Raw genomic sequence first — 19,946 nt, 5'->3', positions numbered from 1 at the left:
GGACGGCCGGTAAGTCTCCATCGCCTGCACAAAGTCCCCGAAGCGCAGCTGCCGCACGTGCGCCGCCGGCAGCTGCTCGGCAGCTTCCACGAAGTCTTCCTCGCTGTCGCTGGCCGCTGTCGCAGCCATGCCGCTGGGCAACCCGATTTGCTCCCCCCTGCCACACAACCCAGGAACTTCAAGAGCCTACAGATGAAGAATCTACTCAAGAGGTGCTTCCAAGTTTCCACATTTTGGTCTCGCAAGTATTCTTCACCAAGGTCAGTGATTGGGCGGCGTGATACTGTCATCATCATGTGTTTGTTTGGCTTTCCCTAGAGGGAAGAAAGGGCTGTGAGCCTACGCAAAGTTGTAGTCGAGCTAGACTTTGGACATGGATGCCTGAAGCTGCCAGCAGGCTAGCCGCCGCTGTCCTCTCGGTGTGCCAGAAGCTATTATGGCACACCAAGACATAAGGGTCACCTGCTTACAAGCTCAAGGATCCCCAGCTTGCTCTGTTCGCACTCACGAGAGGTGCGATACCTCTCACGGTACGCAAACAGAGCATGCTGAGAAGCCTCATGTGGAGCCAGTAAATAAAATTTCCTCAGGCGAGCCCAAAAGATTGAAACTGATAATGCTGGCGTAATCCTCGACGACCAAACATTCTGCAGCTTCCAAAGTATGTCCTGCCGTCCTGCACAGCTGCAATGTGGGGGGCTGAAAGAGCGCTCACCGCAGCTCGGCTTGACTGAGCTCATTGGCAGGGATGGAGGCGGCCGCCGCGCAGAGCTCATACAAATCGCTGCCGCTGAACTGCTCCGTCTTGGCCGCCAGCCGGGCCAGCGCATTGTCCTGCAACAGATATTACTCCTACTATTAATGATATTATTACTACTACATGCTGCTCCTGGAAAGAGGCAAGGTGCATCCTGCAGGCTGTCTGCAGGTGAAGGCTGCAACAATTCTACCCCTTGTGGGACTCGCCAGATCCAAGCAAGACCCAGTCAATCGTGGGGCACAACAACAGATATTGAGGTATCTCGTCTACCCATCTGAATCCCCAGCACGGCGCACACAAGAAACAAGAGAGAAAGCCGAGCTTCAATCGCTGCTCAAGAAGGGCCGCAATGTCAGATGGGATGCAGTATGGAATACTCGATGCCACAGAGTGGCTGCTTTGACTTGTCGGTCTGCAGCCTGCTCTGTGATGACAGGAGGACCAGCCAGCAGGGCGACCGGGGGCAGAAAATAGCCGGTGCAAATCACTGGACAAGTACTAACATAACACTTAGTGTTGGTTCCCCTGGCGTCGGGTCAAAATGGGGATTGTGCACCTGAAGGAGGCTGGGGTCGACGCAGTGGGGCATTTCGCGGTCGTGCTGCTTCAGGATGATGCGCAGGATTTCTTTGCGCGCGCTCTGATTCGGCATGCCCACCTCAAACTGCGCGCCAAACCTGGCACCGGGGCGAACAATTCAAGTTCAGCGCATGCCGCATACAGGGAGGGAAGTTTTGGGGCACAAGATGTTATACTGTCGTGAAAGACTTGCTTCCGCCCGAGCCACAAGTTGGCGCAAGACCAATGCTCGCCTCATGGCAAAAGGCATGATGCCGAGCGTTGGACCCGCATCATGAACACATTGATCGGGTCTTCCCTGAATCTGGCGAGTCCATCAAGAGGCAGGATATGTGGCAGCCTTATCCTGCAGTTGCTTGCAGACAGACCTTGCGACTGGCAGGGACAGCATATAACGACAATAACTAAAGTACAGCACACACAAAAAAGGACGCCTGCGGGCCGCGCATTTGCGCAGGATGGCATTGCCAGTTCCGTAAGGGACCACAGCAAGAAGATGGCGCCTGGCACAATCTCTATAAATAACACGAAAGAAGCCTGCAGGCGAGCACCGCGGCAGGATGGCTTCGTCAGGGTGCACAAGAGACCAGATCCCGCCTCCCCAGTTCTCATGTTCAACACCATATACGGCCAAGAGAAGCCTGCGGCCGCGCACCGGCGCAGGATGGCTGGTCGAGGTCAAAGGGGCGGTTGGCACCCGTCCCATTGATTTCCAAAAAGCGTGTTCAAACATGCTCAATTACGAAAATAACGACAATTTAATGACAAAATCGCGCACCGGCGCAGGATGGCTTCGTCGAGGTCGAAGGGGCGGTTCGTCGCGGCTAGGACGCAGACGTTGGCAGCGCGGCGCGTGGCCATTCCGTCCCAGAGCTGCATGAACTCCGTCTTGAGCGCCGTCGTCGCCTCGTGCTCCTGCGCCTTGCGCATGCCCAGCAGCGCATCCACCTCGTCTGCGCAGTTATTACTAATTATTGCTGATGTTACTAACATTACAGCATGACAAGTCATGTGCAAGAAAAAAGAGGGTGAAGGATTCTAGATGAGATGGAGGGTCCCTTGGGGACTGGCAGGCGCAAAGCGGGTAAACAGGCTCCATTTAGGAAGCATTGACAACTCGCCTCGCAGCGGTGAGATGCAAGACAGGAAGAAAAGTGCCAGCTGGTGCGCGCACCCACGAAGATGATACAGGGCTGCAGCTTGTAGGCGAGTGTGAAGGTGGCCTGAACCAGCTTCTGGGTCTCGCCGTACCACTTGCTCTGCAGCAGGCTTGGCTTCACGCATATGAAGTTGGCGCCCGACTCCTTCGCCAGAGCCTGATACCACATCAGAATGACAGCATGAGCAGCTGGCGATCCAGCTGTACTCAAACTGTGATTGCAGCTGTGAAGGTACCTTAACTCTAGACAACTCTCTCTAGATGCAACTTTTCAGGGTGTGCCAAGCAAAAGAGCAGCTGCCTCGAAGAAAGCGAAGCAACCACTTGCGCTTTGATTGGTAGGACTACCAACAAGGCAGGGCAAGCAGGAGCTCTAAACATGCTATTGCCGGGACTTGAATTGGCTGGCCTAGGAGCGCTCAGTGCGTAAGGTCATTGCTTGCACCACATGATACCAGCAGTGGCACCACCAACAGTAGAGAGCCTTTGTCTTGGGCGGGATCTGTATTGCGATGCAGCACAGGTCCCGGAGCCAGACAGATGCTATCTATAGCAGGTGCGCTCGTCTTCAAACTCAATACTACCGCTTGACAGGGCACCAAGATTGCTCAACAGCAGACAGTGTGCCCATTCACAAGGCAAACATGCGCCTGCCTCTTCAGAACCTGAACAATGGAAGCACATTGCAAGAGAGAGCAACAAACGAGAGAAGAGCACCTTTGCGAGCATGGTCTTGCCGGTGCCAGGAGGTCCATACAGCAGGACTCCCTTGACCTGCCTCAGGAGCCGGCCGCCATAGAAATGCGGCTTCTGCAGCGGTAGGATGACCCTGTTCACCTGCGCATCACACACCCTTCCAGTCATCACGCGCCCCTTGCCAATGTCCCGGCAACCCCTGCCATACCGCTGAGAGGTGTACTATATTTAGATGTAGTAACCCCTGCATCTGCAGCAGCATGTGCCAGGCAGTGTGATGATTCCCACAACCCCCGAGCACGAGCACATTCCCTCGAAGCATCAAACTGACATAAACTGCGCAGAGCCTTGAACAGTGATTATAAACCTTCAGAAGGGCTTGGCTATGGATGGCACTCACAAAAGGCATCTATCAGGAGTGGCGCGTATATTGCAACTGCAGTGTTCCAAGCGCTCTGCCTTGATACAACAGCGTTTGGGTTCAAGCTACAAAGATGCAAGCAAAGTAAGCAAAGGTTTACCAGGTCCTGCTTGATGCGTTCGCAGCCACCAATCTGTGAAAGGGTGACGTCGATTTCGTATGGGTTGACCACCTCTGAGGCAACAATCTGCAGTGACACACATCCATGATACCTCGATTGATTGCTCCCATTGCCTAGCAGAGTTCAGCCTGGAACTTGAACACATGCCTTCTCTAGCAGACTTGCTGCGCATGTGCACAAAGGTATGGAATGGTATGCCAGCTTTCTGGAAGATGCTGCGACTTAAGGATATGGCACAGAGGAAGGGCTCACATCTTCATAGGGCGTCGTCTCTAGCTTGATGCCGAGTCGTCTCTGCACCATTTGCCTGCGCCTCTTCGCCTGGGAGCATAAAGCAGGCATTGATGTGCAGTTCTTCGAGCAGTCAGAGAACCACACGTGTCATGAGGCACGTTGTTGCGTGAAGTGCACAGAGTACGACAGAGGATTGGTGTCACAGTAGTGGTGATGGACATCCAGAAGGTCACCTGTTCCTTGTTGGCCTTCTCAGGGTCTAGATGCGACAGCACCCATCGCATTAAAAAGGCACTGCCGACTAAGCTAATTCCAAGGTAGATCAGCTGCTTCAGAAGGACACAGAGAGTTCAGTGGCCTGCATCGCTGTCCCATGCCTTACTGGAACCAATAGGGCTGTAGATATCTCCTTTGACTGCTGCGTTCGGTGCGTTACGAGACCAATTACGATTACTGCTTGACAATTTCCTGAAAGGTACTTCTGGGAAACTTCGGCAGGCCTGACTCTTCGTAGCAGGAACAGGTCACTGATGAATATTAATGCGATGCAAATATCGTGAGTTGCACGCAACTGCAGACTCAGAATGTATGACGGAACGATCACATTATTACCTCGTTCCAGACAAAAAGCTGGGGACAAGGTTAGAAAAAGCCTCACCTCCACGGCAACTTGCTTGCCGCCCGCAGCAGCACGTCTCTGCGCCATTTTCTTGTAGTAAACACTAAAATATCTGTACAAAGCAAGCGAAAGGCTCATGCGCTGCGAGTCGGAAGGTACGGGAAGCACCAAGGAGCTCTGGCCCTCAACCTTGACAGCAAACTTGGGGGTGTCAAATTCAAGTGCAAATCAGCAAGTCGCACGTCAGGACAGTGCCAACTCGCACTCCAATGATATGATCATCATTTCCTCTAAAATTGAGCAGCTATCGCACTCCTTGTGCACATTGATCGAACTGAGGATCGAACTGCGCTGTGCATTGTACTCACGCGAGGATTAGTCAGTCATAGTAAGCTTACCTTAAGGAGACAACGTCGTCAGACAGTCTCGGAAGCCTGCTGGCTTTGGTGAAAGCAGAATACCAACGAGTAATCAATATTCAGACCACATTAAGTTATGCTGTACGTGATCTGTCTTTTCAGGATTTTCGTGAACTCCGCAGTTGACGGTATTGATCGAGGGTCGTAAAAACACTGGTATCTGTCGGTGTCGGAAACTCTTAAATTTCATATACCTGAGACGATCTTGGGTGTGATGGAAAGCATCTGGTCTTGAAGTCTGGAGTGTCTGCAATTAGACGCTTTCAAGACGTTCTGCCGAGCAAAGAATTTCACTTCAGTTTTGTATTGAAGCCATCGTCAAGCAACCAAAGAGCAGCATTCACGTCCAGTGGAGGGTGCCCTCACCAAATTGCGCTGCTTGAACGCCACCCATACCTGCACCAACGACGATGTGGCAGGACAACAGCAAGCACAACGCACCATCGTGAGCATAAGAAGCTGATGTGGCCAGCATGCTGGGTGTTGGTGTGCACAATGGGTGCACTCACAGCCAGCGCGTGCACAATTTTCGAGTTGAACGACTCGGGGTTTGCAGCCAACGCGGTGCACCTGTTGCACATGGAACCCATGTTTGGAGGCGGCAACAATGGCACCCTCTTTGTGGATGCCACCAAGTTTGCCTACAAATGCTCGGAAGGCGGCGGGTGGGACTTTCTATATACTGAATTCTTTCACTGTGTATACTGTCTCTCATCAGGATGTCGCTTGATATCTGCAGCAATGACCATGTATGCAGGAGCAATTCTCACCTTAGAGGGCTGTAAAATCAGATACTAGTCTGATGCAATGTGTGCAATAAACCCGGGTGCTGCATGCGCAGGTGGCACGATTTCTTCAGGGTGGAGGACGTGTTAGTTCCCTGGTCCAAGGGGCGCGAGTTAATAGAAGGGGTCACGTGCCGAAGAATGGGGTTCCAGGACATTGATGTCCTCCTCGACCGGCGCTTCTCTTTCAGCTGGAATGATGTTGATGCCATGGGCGCCCACAAGGTGCACAATTGTAGAAAAACTTGATTTCTTCTCACTTCAACCTACACATCTCTTGCTTGTCTGCCTTCTTGTCCAAAGGTCTGCATTATGATTTATCCTTGCTGCGAAAGCTTAATGGAACGGTAGAGGAACTGCATGCATGGTGCATGTCGGTAAGTTGAAACACAACAGCTGACAGAAGCCTCTGGATCTGGCAAAGGAATATTTCAAGCGCTCTTGACAATTCAATTGGCATGCTTCGGCCGTTAGTAAAGCAGTAAAGCAGATGGTATTGTGCGTGCAGCTGTGGAGGCCGCAGGAGTGGGTGCGAGCGCGGATGGACTACAAGCTGAGGGCGCTGGCAACCTACCCTCAGCCGACGGTGGGTTTCCACATCAGAGGGGGCGACAAGGGTGAGGAAGACGTTCTGCAGGTTCGTCTAATTGACCTCCCTTCAGTGCACTCACAATACTATTCTCACGCCCTCCGCACGGCAGGCCACTGTAAAATGCATGGTGGCAACTGTACGCCCGAGTGCGCGGGGTACTGAAGTACTAAAATGCACTGAGCACCCCTACTTGCTAGCGCCAGTACGCCAGTACGTCTCCCCAGTGCGAGTACTGGTTCCAAAACTCCTGAAAAATGCAGTACTGGTACAACCCTGGTAAAATGCACTTCAAATGGCATGCTCGGGCTGCACATTGTATCCATGCCCTGCAGCTGTGCCTCTTAGAAGAGAAGCTGGTTGGTGTATAGATGGGTGGCGTAAATGTGAGCTGACCATGCATGGTGTGTGCAGAAGCGAAAAACGACGGAGCCGGCTGATTTCATCAAGGCGACTCTGCGGGCATGGCCCGGCCTGAAGGTAATGGGCCATCCTAGCAGCACTGCCTTGCTGTAGCCTGACAGACTTAGTACCATAGAGCCTAGAGACCTTCGGAGAGACCTTAAAGAGGTGCTTCTCGTGGGTGTGGTAGCAGTGACTTGCTAGCTCTAGGATTGTTTTGTTCTCATTGAATTTCATTGAAACATGCCTGGTAAGGGGTGCCAAAACTTGTGTTCCTGGCCCTTGGTCCTGCTGAAATTGAGAGTCTTGAGCCTGGCGCATGAGTAAGTATACAGATACGTAAGATTGGGTGATTTTAGCAGGTGGGCACGTGTATAATGGTGGGCGATGACTTTGACCGCATCCGGGAGGCTGAGCAGCTGGCGCGCAAGCACCTGGGCTGCCAGATCTTCCGCAGCGTTCCCTACTTCCGGCGCGAGGGCCACGTGCAGGTGTGTGCGTTCCCTCCCTCCCTTCTTTCCTCCCTTACTAACCCATCAGAGCACTGCTCTCGGTTTTCTGAAAGAGGTTTTGTTTGTGCTGATCACCGCCTTTACAGGTATCTGCCACAGTGTTCTGTCTCCTTGACACCAAAGAGATCACCACATGACCGCATTGCACAGTACACTTCACTCGCACTTTGCCACTCCAGTGACTAGCCTTGTTAACAGGGTGTGAGGGCATGCCACTGTCTAACACATCCTTTTGCGCATTTTCCTCCCTCAAACCTTCTGCTGCCTTGTCTCTGGGCGCATGCATGCCAAGCTGCAAACATGCACACCAAGCAGCAGCAGTCAGGACTGGGGTGGTTTCCTCTGGAGCCGCCACCTGTGAGACTTATGAACGCTCCTTGTCTTGAAAGTGTCTTCCCTGTCTCTGCCTGCATCCTAAGCGTGAGCACTGCTCTGAGCATGCAGCATGCCAAATAAATCCGGCCGAACCATCAGCATCTCTGGGCAGACTTGTCAGCACCCAGACCCACGAGTCTTTGATTCTGCAACGGTTTACCCGCTGAAAGGGGTACTCGTGCGGCGCAGTACCACTTCAACATGCAGGGGTTCGAGGAGCGATGCACAGGGACAGTGGATTTTCTGACGGATATAGAGCTGTTGGCGCGCGCGGATTATGCCGCGCTGACTTTCAACAGCGGCCTGGCACATCTGGTGGACGTCCTGCGAGTCTCCCTGTACGGAAAGCACCGCTCGACCTTTGTCGACGCTTCCTACGCGAGGCGCGCACCCCGGTTCAAACCCCGCTGTCTGCAAATTTTCTTGTTGCCTTTTTCTGTTTCGGGCAGGCGGGCCCGCTACATGCATGCAGTGTTCTCCTGCCCAGTATCAGGAGCTTTTGCCATGCACGGCGGTGGGTGCACCCGGATATGCTCTGCATGCCGGCTGTATGAGATCCTCAAACATGTTAAGAAAAGGGTGCGCGAAGCGGGAGCCGAACTGCCTACCGGTGCACTGCGGTTTGTTTGTGTGACGGGGGAAGAAGGGCTTAATACGTCCTTTACACGCAGTAAAAGGTATTGTTGGGATGTGCAGGCAAGACTGGTGGGAGCCAATAAGGCGGCATTTACGGGAGGCGCGGCGCAAGCTACGCCCCCGGCGAGTGATGAGGCGGAAACAACCGCTCTAAGCGGGCGGATTGGTGTGAACATTAGCACTTTTCTTTTCTAAGCGCAGTTTGTTGTTCATGTTGACGTCGTCTGAATTTTGTCTACGGTACCTGGGAAAATGGACTTGACTGCCGTGCATTGTCATGATCATGGCATGCACTGCTTTGACTGTGCACATGCGTGGAGAGAACTCACTTCTTATCTTCAACTTTACAGGCTGTCATCAAGCATCGGAAACTATTGCAGCGGTGGCAGTATCTAATGTAGCTGTAATATTAATTAGATGGTCCTTGCTGCTGTGTGGTCCCGGATGCTGTACCATAGGGCATACATGCTCAAGTGATTGATAGCGCTAATGCCAGTTTCTGGGGTGTCCAATCTGCAAAGCAAGGCATCTTGAAGACTTCAGCCCAGTATGTGGGTAAGCCGTCTTGTGTAGAGCGGCTTGTTACCCTCGAAGGGCTGTTGCCTCAGGATCTTGCCGCCTTCTGTATCAAGCTCGACCTGCTTGCACTCATCTCCGCCCTCCGGCTTTGTCCCCCATTTTGCCCTGCATAGAGAATCACAAATGCAGGAAAGCAGCACAAATTAGACATTTCTCACTTGTCTTGTGCATGGCTGGCAGTGCTAGCCTGGCACCCGCTGCCAGCAACCCCATCACTTCCTGCTGCTCTGAGTCATCGAGCTGCAAATTACATGCATGCAACAGCCTCAAAGCCAATGCCCAGCACACTGTACCAGGCTGTGCTAAATTTTGAGAAGCCCCCTCTGCCTATCACATGCTCTTCCTCAACTGCGTGTGTATGCCGAACTATAAACACGCCACTTGCTACCTAGTGTGCAGCATTGCCTCAAGCTTGCACCTGAAATGCTGGTGAAACACACTCCCTCATAATGTTCCAACAACATCTATGCCCCACTGGGCCAAAAGGCCAGGGGGTGGTAACCTGCTATAACCTTCTGCTTTTGCACCCCTTAGCAGTGCATTGAGCTCGCACCTGAAGTAGGTGAGGGACGCCACTTCCCAGGTGTCCCAGCCGACGTCCTCTCCCAGCCGCCATTCGCGCCGCTTCCATGCATTGCGGTCTACGGTCACATTCTTCTCCCCCTCCAGCATAATGCGCATCTTCTCATAGTTGTGCAGCGGGAGCACCACCGGCCTCACCAGATCATACACCTGGAGTCCACAGTCGTTGCGCTGACATTAGAGAATATAGCTACAGTAATATGGCCCCGGCTGGCGGGGGGCGGTACAAATACTGAGCACCGTGCCCACGGTTGATTGTGTCTTGCTTGGATCTGGCGAGTCCAATAAGGGGTAGGATTGTGCCAGCCTTTAACTGCAGCTTGTCTGCGGGACGCACCTTGCCTCTTGGCAGGAAAAGCGTGATATAATCAAAAAATGATGAAGGACACTCGAACCCGTGATTGTAACATTATAGCTACTGGCCACAACAAGCGACCTGACCAGATCATACACCTGGACCCACAAGCAACCAGCACTGGTGGCAATAATGCACACCAATTTTTCTGTTAGCTGTCATTCTAGTGGAAGCTCTGGTACAGCGCGTGCCTCACAGCAGCAGCTCCTTGCATGCTCACACAGCAGGACGCCGCCAAAGCATCATATCACCATCAGTCATCTTGCTATTTCATGAAGCTTCATAAGCATGCATGCTCTGGGAGCCACAGGAGTATCTGTGCATGCACTCTTCCCTTCTTGCTACTGCAGTTCTCAACAAAGCTACTACAGTCTGTAGCCAGTGGCAAGAAGTAGGGGGGCACCTGTCCAGCATAAAATTGAGGGCCACTCGAAAAAATTTGGCGGGCATTCCTCCTCGTGCCACCTTGGCAAGAGCAGTAACTAATACTGTGAGGATCACTGCAACAACCTCTGCTGCTATCTTGTGTCCAGGACGGAAGCAGCGCACCGATATATTGATGTCGGGACAAGTGTTCGCGACGTTCAGTGTTTCAAAGCCGGCCGCTCGTACGCGAGGGTAGAAGTCACAGTCGCTCATGTACACGGTCACGAACGTGTCGTACTTCACCTGCATGCATGCAAGGCAGTTCGGCAGAGGGTTGCCCAGGCCTCTGAGACTTTTTGGCATGCATGGGGAGAGCAAATAATAATAATGATACAGTAATAATAATAACGGAGGCAGATCTGGCATTTGGTAGGCACAGGCAGGTATTCCTAGAAGTAGCAGACAATATGAAACCATGCCCATGTCATGCTGCGGCAGGAAACTGAGCATATTGATCATGCTGAAGCGCTAAGTGTTCATTCTTTGTCCTGTCCTATCACAGATTATCCGCATGTAGACCCCTGCTTAAACTATTGCCAGTCCCTACTCTTCATCTATTGCGACAAAGCTGTTGTGAGGTCCGAAATGGCCAGCCTCTGTTTTTGCAGCTCGATTTGGACTTGGGCAGGCCCTAACAATGATGGCCCCACTTTCTCAGGCGCTGCTCTAGATTGGGCGGGAAAACACATCTTGGGCATGCGAACGTAAGCCGGGAAGCACACCTGGCGTACCAAGGAGGTCCGGATGGCGGAGAACCAGTCGTAGGCGAAGTAATGGATGCCCCAGTTGGGGTGTTGATCCATGACATGCTCCATGCATCTGCATCCTCACATTCCCAATGTCAGGCGAGCCTAAGGCCAGCAAATAAGCACGTGGAGTCCCACAGCATTATTCTTCCCATTACATATTTTCCAGTTCCTAGAGATGTAGGATCTAGGTGTATCCGGCAACACTGGCTAGGCAAATCACCCCGTATCAAATTCTCAGTCATGGTACTTCCGCCAAAAGTTCAATGCCATACCGATGGACTCCACCAGGGCATTCACCACCCACTCAGGACAAAGTGCTGGGCCTTCAATCAGGCACAAGGTATGCATTGGGATGACAGGGGCATCGCAGGGGGAAGGCAGGAGTCATAAGCCTCTAATTGGCCGCGACGGCTGCAAACGGGAAGATATTTTGCGCACCGAAAGATCTCCTCAGAGAATGTGGCAGTTGCATTGGACGCCATGAGAGCCACGTCAGCATGACCCCAGAAGTAGTAAGTGTAGTCCCGTTCGACGGCGATGCTGGCCATGAAGTTCTGCAGCTGCGAGAAGGTGTGCTGCACGCGCGTGGGAATCACCTCACCCACTATCGCGTTCACCTGCGCGCACATGCCGGTAGCATGTGAGCCTGCATGCATGGCTTGATTCTAGATTTTGTACGAGTGCTAGGGGGTAGTGAGCCAGTACAGCTTCAGTCAGCGTACTACACCTGCACTAGCACCTGTACATTCCAGACAGCCCTGCATCTATTTGAGAGCATGTATCAACACCACTGGTGGTGAACATTCTGCAAGAAAAAGCAGAAGACTACATGGTACAAGACGCCATGTGGCACTGAAGTCAGGGCTTCACACGGATGAGCTTCAGTGAAGGGTCAAGGCCCAGGAAAGACAACAAGCCAAGAAGGACATGGTATCTGGAGCCCAGGTGCAATCTGAATAGGACTTCAAATACAGTCTGAAGTTCTGAATGCTTGCCTGGGGGTCATGCACCAGGCGGTGGCTGTCAGAGTTGTCCACAACAATTATGCGCCGAGCGTAACCGGCAGCCTCATAGGTCTGCAGTGAGGTCAGGAAGAGCTCGTAGTTCCAGGAGAACAGAATGAACACTGCGCATGTGATCTCCGGCCGGGCCTCGCTGCACTGGGTGACTAAGCGGCCCGGCGGCCTGTCGCCGGGCTCCTGCTGCCTGCGCGCACATGCCGGCACATGCTCGCTGCCTTGCTCAGGAAATTCTATTATCTACTTTTCGTCTTCACGATTGTCCCTCCTTCTCCTGACGACCAGCGCGTATCAGAAGCCTGAGCCGTCATGGCCAGCTCTGCTCCTTGTCAGAAACTCTCCATAATTATATGCAACAATTGGCATGCTCATTGCCCCAGACTGGACGCCGGGCAGCGCTGCACAGGTGCGTGTCTGAGCAGCAGTTTACAGACAGACAGACAGACGCTCCCTCCTTCAGTGAGTGGTGTGTACGGTAGTTGACTTTGCCGCGCAGTCAGATCTACATCAGCAGAGTATGAATATGGCGTCCTGGGGTCCAATGCCGTGATATGTTTTAGAGGAAGATCAATATAGGCGCACCTGATCAAAGGGGAGCCTGCCATGCGGCTATGCCTGCTCCCAGAGCGGCCTGCACTGATTGCCAGGCGCTGAGTGCCTGCATGACCGTCCAGGAGATTTGTTGTCTGGCTACCGCCATGGTCAATGCCGCCACGCTGGCTGTTGAATAAATAACCCAGTTCGATCAGGTTCAGGCAGAGCAGCACTGCCAATGCTGCACCTATGCAAGTGCTGTCCACCCTCAGAGCACGCAGCATCGCGGGTCCATTTTTCGCCTCAGGCCCTGCCCAGCCATAATCTTCGCCTCAGATGTTGGAAGTGGGTTTTCGTTCGGTACTTCTGAAAAAGATCTTCTTATACGGTCAGTTTGACCACATTTGCAGTGAAAACGTCAACTTACTTCCACGTTTATCACGGCCAGCAGCGGATGAGCATTAAAGGCCATCGGTTCTATTTTTCAGGATATTGTGGACTGAGCGAGTGGACGTCTCAAACCAGGTGAAGCACGTCAAGATACATGGCATGATGAATGATGGACTAATTCTCTTACCTTCAGCAGAAGTTGTGTTTATGGTGATATTCTACAGCCCGAAGAAAGTTCAGGATTGTGCAGGAACGATCTCCATCAAAGTCCGTCAGAGCACCAGCATTTCCTGGGGCACAGAAATGTTCCCATCCTTGTTGTCACTAATTACGAAATTTGCATCTTCTACGTCTCCCAAGATGATCCGTCATGCAATGGTGATCGTGACTGCATTGACGCCGGCTGTTGTGAACCCATTTTGGAGTGGGGTCCCCCCGCATTGCTGAAAAAGGTCCCCCCCGCCATAATTTGTCCCCTTGCCGATCCCGTTTGTCCTCTTTCATCGTGAAGCTCTCCTGTACTGTGATAGCTTCAGAAGCCAGTCAGAACTAAGGATCATCTTAATAGAGGCCGTCTGGTGCAAGACATCATGCTGAGAGGAGGTGGCTCTGCAGTCCTGGTCGCGATCTGCATCCTCGGCATCTCGGGAAGAAGTCTAGCTGACACATCCAACGCAGCAATCGCGCAGACCCTGCAGGGCGCGTCGAATAATCCACAAATAGCAGGCACAAGCGCTAAGACAGGGACAGCGACAGCACCTTCCGCCAGCACCGCTGCTGTGTTCAGCCAGTCGTCTGCAGCTGCACAGCCAGCGCAGCCAACCTCGCTGCAGGCATCGGATGTCAACAATGCTCTTCTACAGGCGACCAGTCTAGCGACGCAAGTGCTTCAGAGCGCACCGCCCGCGCAAGCGTGAGTCTTCTGAAGCACCATCTTAGTAAATAGTGCAAGAGGATCTGGGACGATCCGCCTCGACACTGCCGTGTCCGGGGCAACAGATGCCCGTCAGCGATGGCTGATCGGTTCTAGCTTGATTTTCTGGCACAGATTTGCGGCGTTCTTCAGGCCAAACGATGTAGCAATCAGAGCAAGTGTGTCAGGTTCCCATCTCACAAGGCTGGTGACACTGCTTGCCAGAAGTTACACAAGATACCTTGTATTAGGCACTGCTTGCAGACAGAATAAAAATCGTTTATATATATGATTGGCTGATCTGCAGTGGGAGTGCATCACTCTGAGGACTCCTCTGTTCTGGGCTGTGCAGGATCATCCCAGCTGGCAGCACTGCCACAACTAACAGCATCACAATTCCCAGGGGACAGGACCAGGGCAGCATGACCCTGAACCCAGATGGAGTCACCCTCAAGAGCAGCCCCGATGCCCCTTCCATGACGGTGTGACTCCCCCGGAAATCACCCTGCTTTGTGCACCGCGCATCACCTTTCAGCTACCAGCAGCATGTGAATGTTGCAAAGCAGTGGGCAAGACTTTGTGCTGCAAGTGCACTAGAGACATGACAGCTGATGAGTCAGTAACGATGTACCAAAAGTGATTTTGCTGCGCAGATCGGCAATGCAGGTGTGAGGTACAATGAGCCGGAGGTGAACCCCATCCCAGAGCAGGCAGAAGGCAGCCTCTTCCCAGGGCAGGGGGTGAGCCTCCTTCACTATGACATGTTCATCGTCTCACAGCTGGTGACACAAAGGATTGCCCTGGCAAGCAGCTGCACTGGCTTCTTCAGACTTCAGACTAAAGACTTCACAATCTTCAGATTTGCGAATGATCTCCGGCAACAAGTGGCAGCTGCTGGCACGAGGGGCAGGGCATCTTAATGCTGACTCTCAGCGCCCTTTTGTCAGTGTCGGATCTCAAGACCATCAGTACTGGGCCCTTCCACACAGCTAGACTGGCCTCCCTCTGTAATATACTCAGCATGCCGGCACTTATCTGCCAGCAGTCATGGGTCACACCTGCAGGAGGCTCTGCTAGCGCCTGCACTTTGTGCTGCAGACCGGATGATTTGCAAGGGTGCAGTGCCGGCATGCAGGAAGCCCAATTGGGCACATCAGTGGGGAAAGGACAAATGATGACAGAACCCCCGGTGTCCCGGCAGAGCTAGCACTTTAAGCACTTTAGAAAGGGACTGTGTCACAGCCACTTTGAGAAGAAATAATTCGCCCATGGTGAGTCATCAATGAGTCATGCTGACTAATGCTGACTCACCGCTGTGCTGTGCTGGCGCAGCTGAGCGTGGTGCAGAACTATCCCATCAATGACCAGGGCACGGGGCCGGCGCCGGTTTCGAAATCGAACTTCCAGCCGCTCGGTTCAAACGTCGGGGGCATCACGACACCAGCGCAGAACGCGGCGGCCGCGCTCGCGAGCATGGGACAGGGAGGCCACAACAGCAACGCCCAGGCTATCGGGGCGAAGCAGAACAGCAACCCTTACTTCCGGTGCGCGCCCCCTGCAGGGTCGGGAGGGATTTTTGAGGGGTCTTGACTTTGGTCTGGCGAGGGCCTTTGGTCCCTTGAGACTTAATGAGGTCGCTGGCACAGACTCCTGTTGAGTATAAGTGTCCAATGAAAACCTTGCCCCTTTTGAAAGGTGTGGTACTGACACATGCTGGGCATTGAATGACTCTCTTTCTTAATTGTCCCAATAAATTCATGCTATTTTGTGCTTGATTTATACTGCATAGAGGGCACGCTGAGACCTTCTTGTCAGGCACAGCCCCTGTGTCCTTGTCGGTCATGCAGGTATATTTTACAGACCCTTGGGAAATAAGGCCAAGACTTATTCCCTGCTGTAAACTGCTGAGCACCTGTGCAGATGCTGAAAAGATGCTGAAAGTTGGGCATTGCATACGCAGGAACGCTGACACACAGTCCTCAAAGAAGACGCAGTCCTACGCAGCGCAGATTCCCGCCAATGCCCAAGGCGCGGCCGCGGACCCCAACGCCGTAACGCTGACTGGACCCGGCGGCAACTCTGTCAGCCTCGGCCGGCGGTTGCTGCGGGAAATCACTTCTGAGGATCTGTAAAGCTGCCGTGATAGACCGCGATTACTGGCGGTGGCTGTAAGATAGGAGCAGGCTAAATTTCATGGGTGTTTCATTGACTTAGCATTGTTGACAGGTGCACATGGCGTGCCTCAGGCTGGTGATGAGGCTCAGGCTATGCAGGCCATATGGTTGCTCATGCTCATTGATGAAGGCCACGGTTGCAAGGCTATCATAGTGATAGTCATGATAATTGCAGAGCAGCAACAGATGGTGCCTATGCACATGTGTGTGATGCGCAATATGAGATATTGTAATGAGTGTCAGGCCTTGCCATTGCTGAAATGCACAAAGGCTGATGTCAACAGGAAAGCAGGCTCCGAGCCGAGGGACTCCCAGCCGGACTCCGGACTTCGGAAGAAGCATACAGAGGCGCATGCAAGACTTTGTGATGCACTAGTGTGTTTACTATTTGGTGCCCTTACTATGGCTCAGCACAGGCTGAGGAACGCCACATACTTTAAATTGTTGGAAAGTAATTTCTCTTCACTGAGCATGTTCTGGCTCTCCATACGTGGCAGAGGGGACCGCTGCCGCCGTCCCAGGCGGCAGCAAATTGGCGGCCTCGAGGCGTGGAGAGCTCTCCACGCTTTGCAATGAATATTCTGAAGACACAGTCTTTCACCACGATCGGCATCCTTCCTACAAGATTTAAAAATCATGCAAAGTCACCGGGCACACTGCTGAATCTCATCCTTGTCGCCCTTGTCAACATGGCACAGCCGGCGGATAAGCAGGCTGATGGCAACTTTGGCAAGAACGCTCTCATGAGCCAGGACAGCAACCTCAGCAACAACAGCCTGGAGACAGACAGTATTCCAGCCCAGCATCGGCAACGTATGTCTCCGGACCACCACGTTCATATGCCAGAAGTTCCATACAGCGAGGTGAGCTATGGACCTATCCTATGCCTGTGCATTGTCCCGATCAAAAAAGTCTCTTGGTGACATCAAAGCTTTGACAAAGACACTTCTAAGTTGCCTAATGTCTATGTGCAAGATCTTCGTGCAAAAGGATGTGTCCACACGATCACACCAAGCACACATATGTTGACTCTGCTTCGCATTTCGCACGAAGCTTGCTTAAAAACAGAAGTCTGATGATCTTTCAAGAAGGCAAAGGTAGGTTCATGGTTGTGGCCTGCACATGTTGAACTGCCGTGCCCCACTGTGCAGCTGCCTGATGAACACCAGCACTTCAGTCAGCGCGCTCCTTGGCTGCGCGCTGCGGTGCTGGGGGCCAACGACGGCCTCGTCAGCGTGGCATCACTCATGCTGGGCGTGGAGGGCGGCACGCATGAGCTGCATCCTGTTGTCCTGGCCGGTGTGGCTGGCCTTGTTGCTGGCGCCCTCAGCATGGCCGTTGGCGAGTTTGTCAGCGTGTCTTCCCAGAGGTACAGATTCCTTTTCACCTACTGCATCTTTGTCTTGGATCTTGTTGTCATGTACATGCCATTCCTCGCTATTCTGGACAAGTTGAATGAAGTGCATCTCCTGTATGCATGGCAGACCATGCATAGCTGCCATCAGCCTTTCAGCACTCAGCAGGGGTCCCCCCTGTTGTGCTTTATCTGGTAGGCAACTCCTTTGCATGATCGACATCTCAATAATGATGGACGATCTGTGCGTTGCAGGGATGCAGAGGAAGCAGACATCGAGAAGGAGCGCAAGGAGCAGGCAAAGGGGCCGGCGGCGCGCCAGCACGAGCTTGAGGAGCTCACCGCTATCTACGAGGACCGCGGCCTCTCACAGGGCCTTGCTCGCCAGGTGACTAAGCATGATAAACCCAGTCACAGGCGCTCTGTGCGATGACTAGCCTGGAGCATGCCCATCTGCTGGGTTGGTGCAGTGCTGGCATCACCTCTTCCAGAGGGATGAAGCCGATCACTTTTTCCTGCAACGCATTATTTTTGCTTCTTCTTCTTCTAGAAGGATGTCTTCATCTTCTTCTAGAATGATGTCTCCATTTTTAACTGGAGACATTCTCCATTCCTTATTTTGCATAGGTAATATGGAAGGATGGGTCTCTTATTGGTAGGAAGGCATGCATACAGCCAAAGCCAAGAGAGGCGTTTGAGGAACGTGACTTTTGAGAGTTACGGTTGTGCATAGATCCGCTCACTGCATTGTGGGATGGTTGCACCGTGGTTGTTTTCGAGCTCTAGTAGGGGTTTGAAATTCACCCTTTTCTGGCGCGCCAGGTGGCGGAGGAGCTGACGGCCAAGGACGTCATCCGCGCGCATGCGCGCGACGAGCTTGGCATCGACATTGATGACATGACTAACCCTTACCAAGCCGCCGCATCCTCCGCCCTCGCCTTCTGCATCGGCGCCGGGCTGCCTCTTCTGGCGGCGGCCTTCATTGAAGACCCCAAGTGGCGCATTGTCTCAGTGGTGAGCGCCTGTGCCTCTTGTTTGTGTTTGGACTGCGCTGTGTGGCAGTAGCAAGAGCAACTCTTCTGGATTGTTTGCATGTGTGCCCTGCTGCAGTGCAGCAGAAGCAAGCAGCGCGTTGTCTCAGTAATGAGCGGCTCTTCTGTTTATTTGCATTGTTGCACTGTGGCTGTGCAGCAGGAGCAGTGAGGTAACCATGTGATTGTCAAATTTCTTTCGGGCTGTTGGTGTATTTGCACCATGCTGTCTGGATCCGTGACTGCAGCTTTAGAACTTGCCTTCAAGCTTGTTTCAGGACAAGGCTGTCAGATTGGGATAGATGGAGTTACCGTGAATAGGTGGATTTAGGTCATTTGAGCGAGTTCGAAGCATGTTATTATAGCTGCTGTGACCCCGTTGCAAGGGCCCGCGGTGTTCGGATACGTGCTACATTAATTCAGGAAGCTCGCAGCGCTCCGCGACTGTTCAACTATGGCCGCTTCCAGCCTGGGGTGCATCCCACATCTTTCATTAATCAGAATATAGAAATGCCTATGCCTTAGTACCTGTACATTATTCATTTACAGGGCCGCAAGCTTTGTTGGGCCCAAGCTTTGTCGGCCGCAAGCTGGAAATCTATTGGCTTTAAGCCCTGGAGCCCAAAACTGTTTGCCTTGAGCTGTTCACACCTCGGGAGAGGTGAGCAGAAGTACAAGAGTTGCGTCTTCAAAACATGTATGCGCTGCAAATGCGCAGGTGCTGACATCAGCAGCCGCCCTGCTGGTATTCGGGATCATGGGGGCGGTTCTGGGGGGCGCGGGGGTCATGAAGGGTGGCACGCGCGTTTTGATCGGGGGTTTGGCAGCCATGGGAATCACCTATGGCTTTGGCCGGATCTTCAACAAGGGCACTACTGCTCTCCCATGAGGGAATGGACCCTTGCTGCTATAAGTGATTTGCCGGATTGCTCTGCAACGGCTGCAAGGTCTTTGGGCGGATCTGTACTATAGAGTCATTCTTGGGTTAAAGTCGTTATTGAGTTGTTGCCCCTGGATTGGTCAAGTGCATTGTGTCCGTCATTGTGGGCGGTCATGGTTTGGGTTTCTCAAAGCAGCTCGTGATTTATTGTCATTCTGGACATTCTGGAAAGCTGCCTAACATATTTTGCCTTTTCTGTTGCACCATTGTGCTTCCCCTGATCAAGGACAGTAACTCTGTTGGTAGCGGTCAATTGGACATTTGCAGGCATTCTGCTTGGCAGATATTATGTGTTGCAGCATTAGGAACCTTTGCAGCCTGTATGGCTTTTACACCTTGAGACTGCGCAAGAAATTGGAGCGCTAGAGTTGCAGCTCAGATCTGATGATGCCCCCAGTGCTGGCGAGCATCTGCGGATATGTTGGTGTATTGAACATGATGATACTCTGATGAAGCTCGCGCATTCTCAATGATGTCCGGGAAAGTTGTGTGATTGTCTGACAATCATTGTCATGAGCTCTCGGTGCCTCGAGGCACCGTGCGTGGTGACCTCATGCACATAGGTCGTGATGCATCTCTTGGTTGTGCCTGTA

General features: G+C 52.7%; 5 protein-coding genes across 5 annotated transcripts; 3 read left to right on the top strand and 2 right to left on the bottom strand.

Moving 5' to 3' along the window:
• Nucleotides 1-711: 711 nt before the first annotated feature.
• Nucleotides 712-4,911, bottom strand: COCSUDRAFT_30764 (AAA-domain-containing protein; the record flags this gene model as incomplete). Its single annotated transcript, XM_005644607.1, has 9 exons — nucleotides 4,629-4,911; nucleotides 4,204-4,296; nucleotides 3,989-4,057; nucleotides 3,716-3,802; nucleotides 3,216-3,335; nucleotides 2,514-2,655; nucleotides 2,118-2,292; nucleotides 1,317-1,437; nucleotides 712-834 (listed from the first exon to the last, which is right to left on the bottom strand). The coding sequence occupies exons 1-9, from the start codon at nucleotides 4,725-4,727 to the stop codon at nucleotides 712-714; spliced, it is 1,029 nt and encodes a 342-aa protein (XP_005644664.1). The 5' UTR covers nucleotides 4,728-4,911.
• A 592-nt stretch (nucleotides 4,912-5,503) lies between these two features.
• COCSUDRAFT_57845 (hypothetical protein) lies at nucleotides 5,504-8,461 on the top strand (the record flags this gene model as incomplete). The annotated part of the gene is made up of 7 exons (XM_005644606.1): nucleotides 5,504-5,673; nucleotides 5,850-6,018; nucleotides 6,302-6,430; nucleotides 6,797-6,862; nucleotides 7,147-7,275; nucleotides 7,861-8,066; nucleotides 8,368-8,461. The coding sequence occupies 7 exons, from the start codon at nucleotides 5,504-5,506 to the stop codon at nucleotides 8,459-8,461; spliced, it is 963 nt and encodes a 320-aa protein (XP_005644663.1).
• A 385-nt stretch (nucleotides 8,462-8,846) lies between these two features.
• On the bottom strand, nucleotides 8,847-12,835 carry COCSUDRAFT_57844 (hypothetical protein; the record flags this gene model as incomplete). The annotated part of the gene is made up of 7 exons (XM_005644605.1): nucleotides 8,847-8,991; nucleotides 9,440-9,618; nucleotides 10,373-10,492; nucleotides 10,972-11,068; nucleotides 11,437-11,615; nucleotides 12,009-12,204; nucleotides 12,600-12,835. The coding sequence occupies 7 exons, from the start codon at nucleotides 12,833-12,835 to the stop codon at nucleotides 8,847-8,849; spliced, it is 1,152 nt and encodes a 383-aa protein (XP_005644662.1).
• A 617-nt stretch (nucleotides 12,836-13,452) lies between these two features.
• COCSUDRAFT_48613 (hypothetical protein) lies at nucleotides 13,453-15,986 on the top strand (the record flags this gene model as incomplete). The annotated part of the gene is made up of 5 exons (XM_005644604.1): nucleotides 13,453-13,854; nucleotides 14,207-14,336; nucleotides 14,508-14,594; nucleotides 15,187-15,398; nucleotides 15,815-15,986. The coding sequence occupies exons 1-5, from the start codon at nucleotides 13,532-13,534 to the stop codon at nucleotides 15,984-15,986; spliced, it is 924 nt and encodes a 307-aa protein (XP_005644661.1). The 5' UTR covers nucleotides 13,453-13,531.
• Nucleotides 15,987-17,197: 1,211 nt separating this feature from the next.
• Nucleotides 17,198-19,302, top strand: COCSUDRAFT_18908 (DUF125-domain-containing protein; the record flags this gene model as incomplete). The annotated part of the gene is made up of 4 exons (XM_005644603.1): nucleotides 17,198-17,397; nucleotides 17,638-17,770; nucleotides 18,205-18,396; nucleotides 19,132-19,302. Coding segments are annotated over 4 exons (696 nt in total), but the record flags the coding sequence as incomplete, so codon positions are not given.
• Nucleotides 19,303-19,946: the final 644 nt, after the last annotated feature.

This window comes from Coccomyxa subellipsoidea, assembly GCF_000258705.1.
Source record: "Coccomyxa subellipsoidea C-169, whole genome shotgun sequence".
In the NCBI taxonomy this organism is placed as follows: domain Eukaryota; kingdom Viridiplantae; phylum Chlorophyta; class Trebouxiophyceae; family Coccomyxaceae; genus Coccomyxa; species Coccomyxa subellipsoidea.
This window is presented reverse-complemented; position numbering and strand designations above follow the sequence as displayed.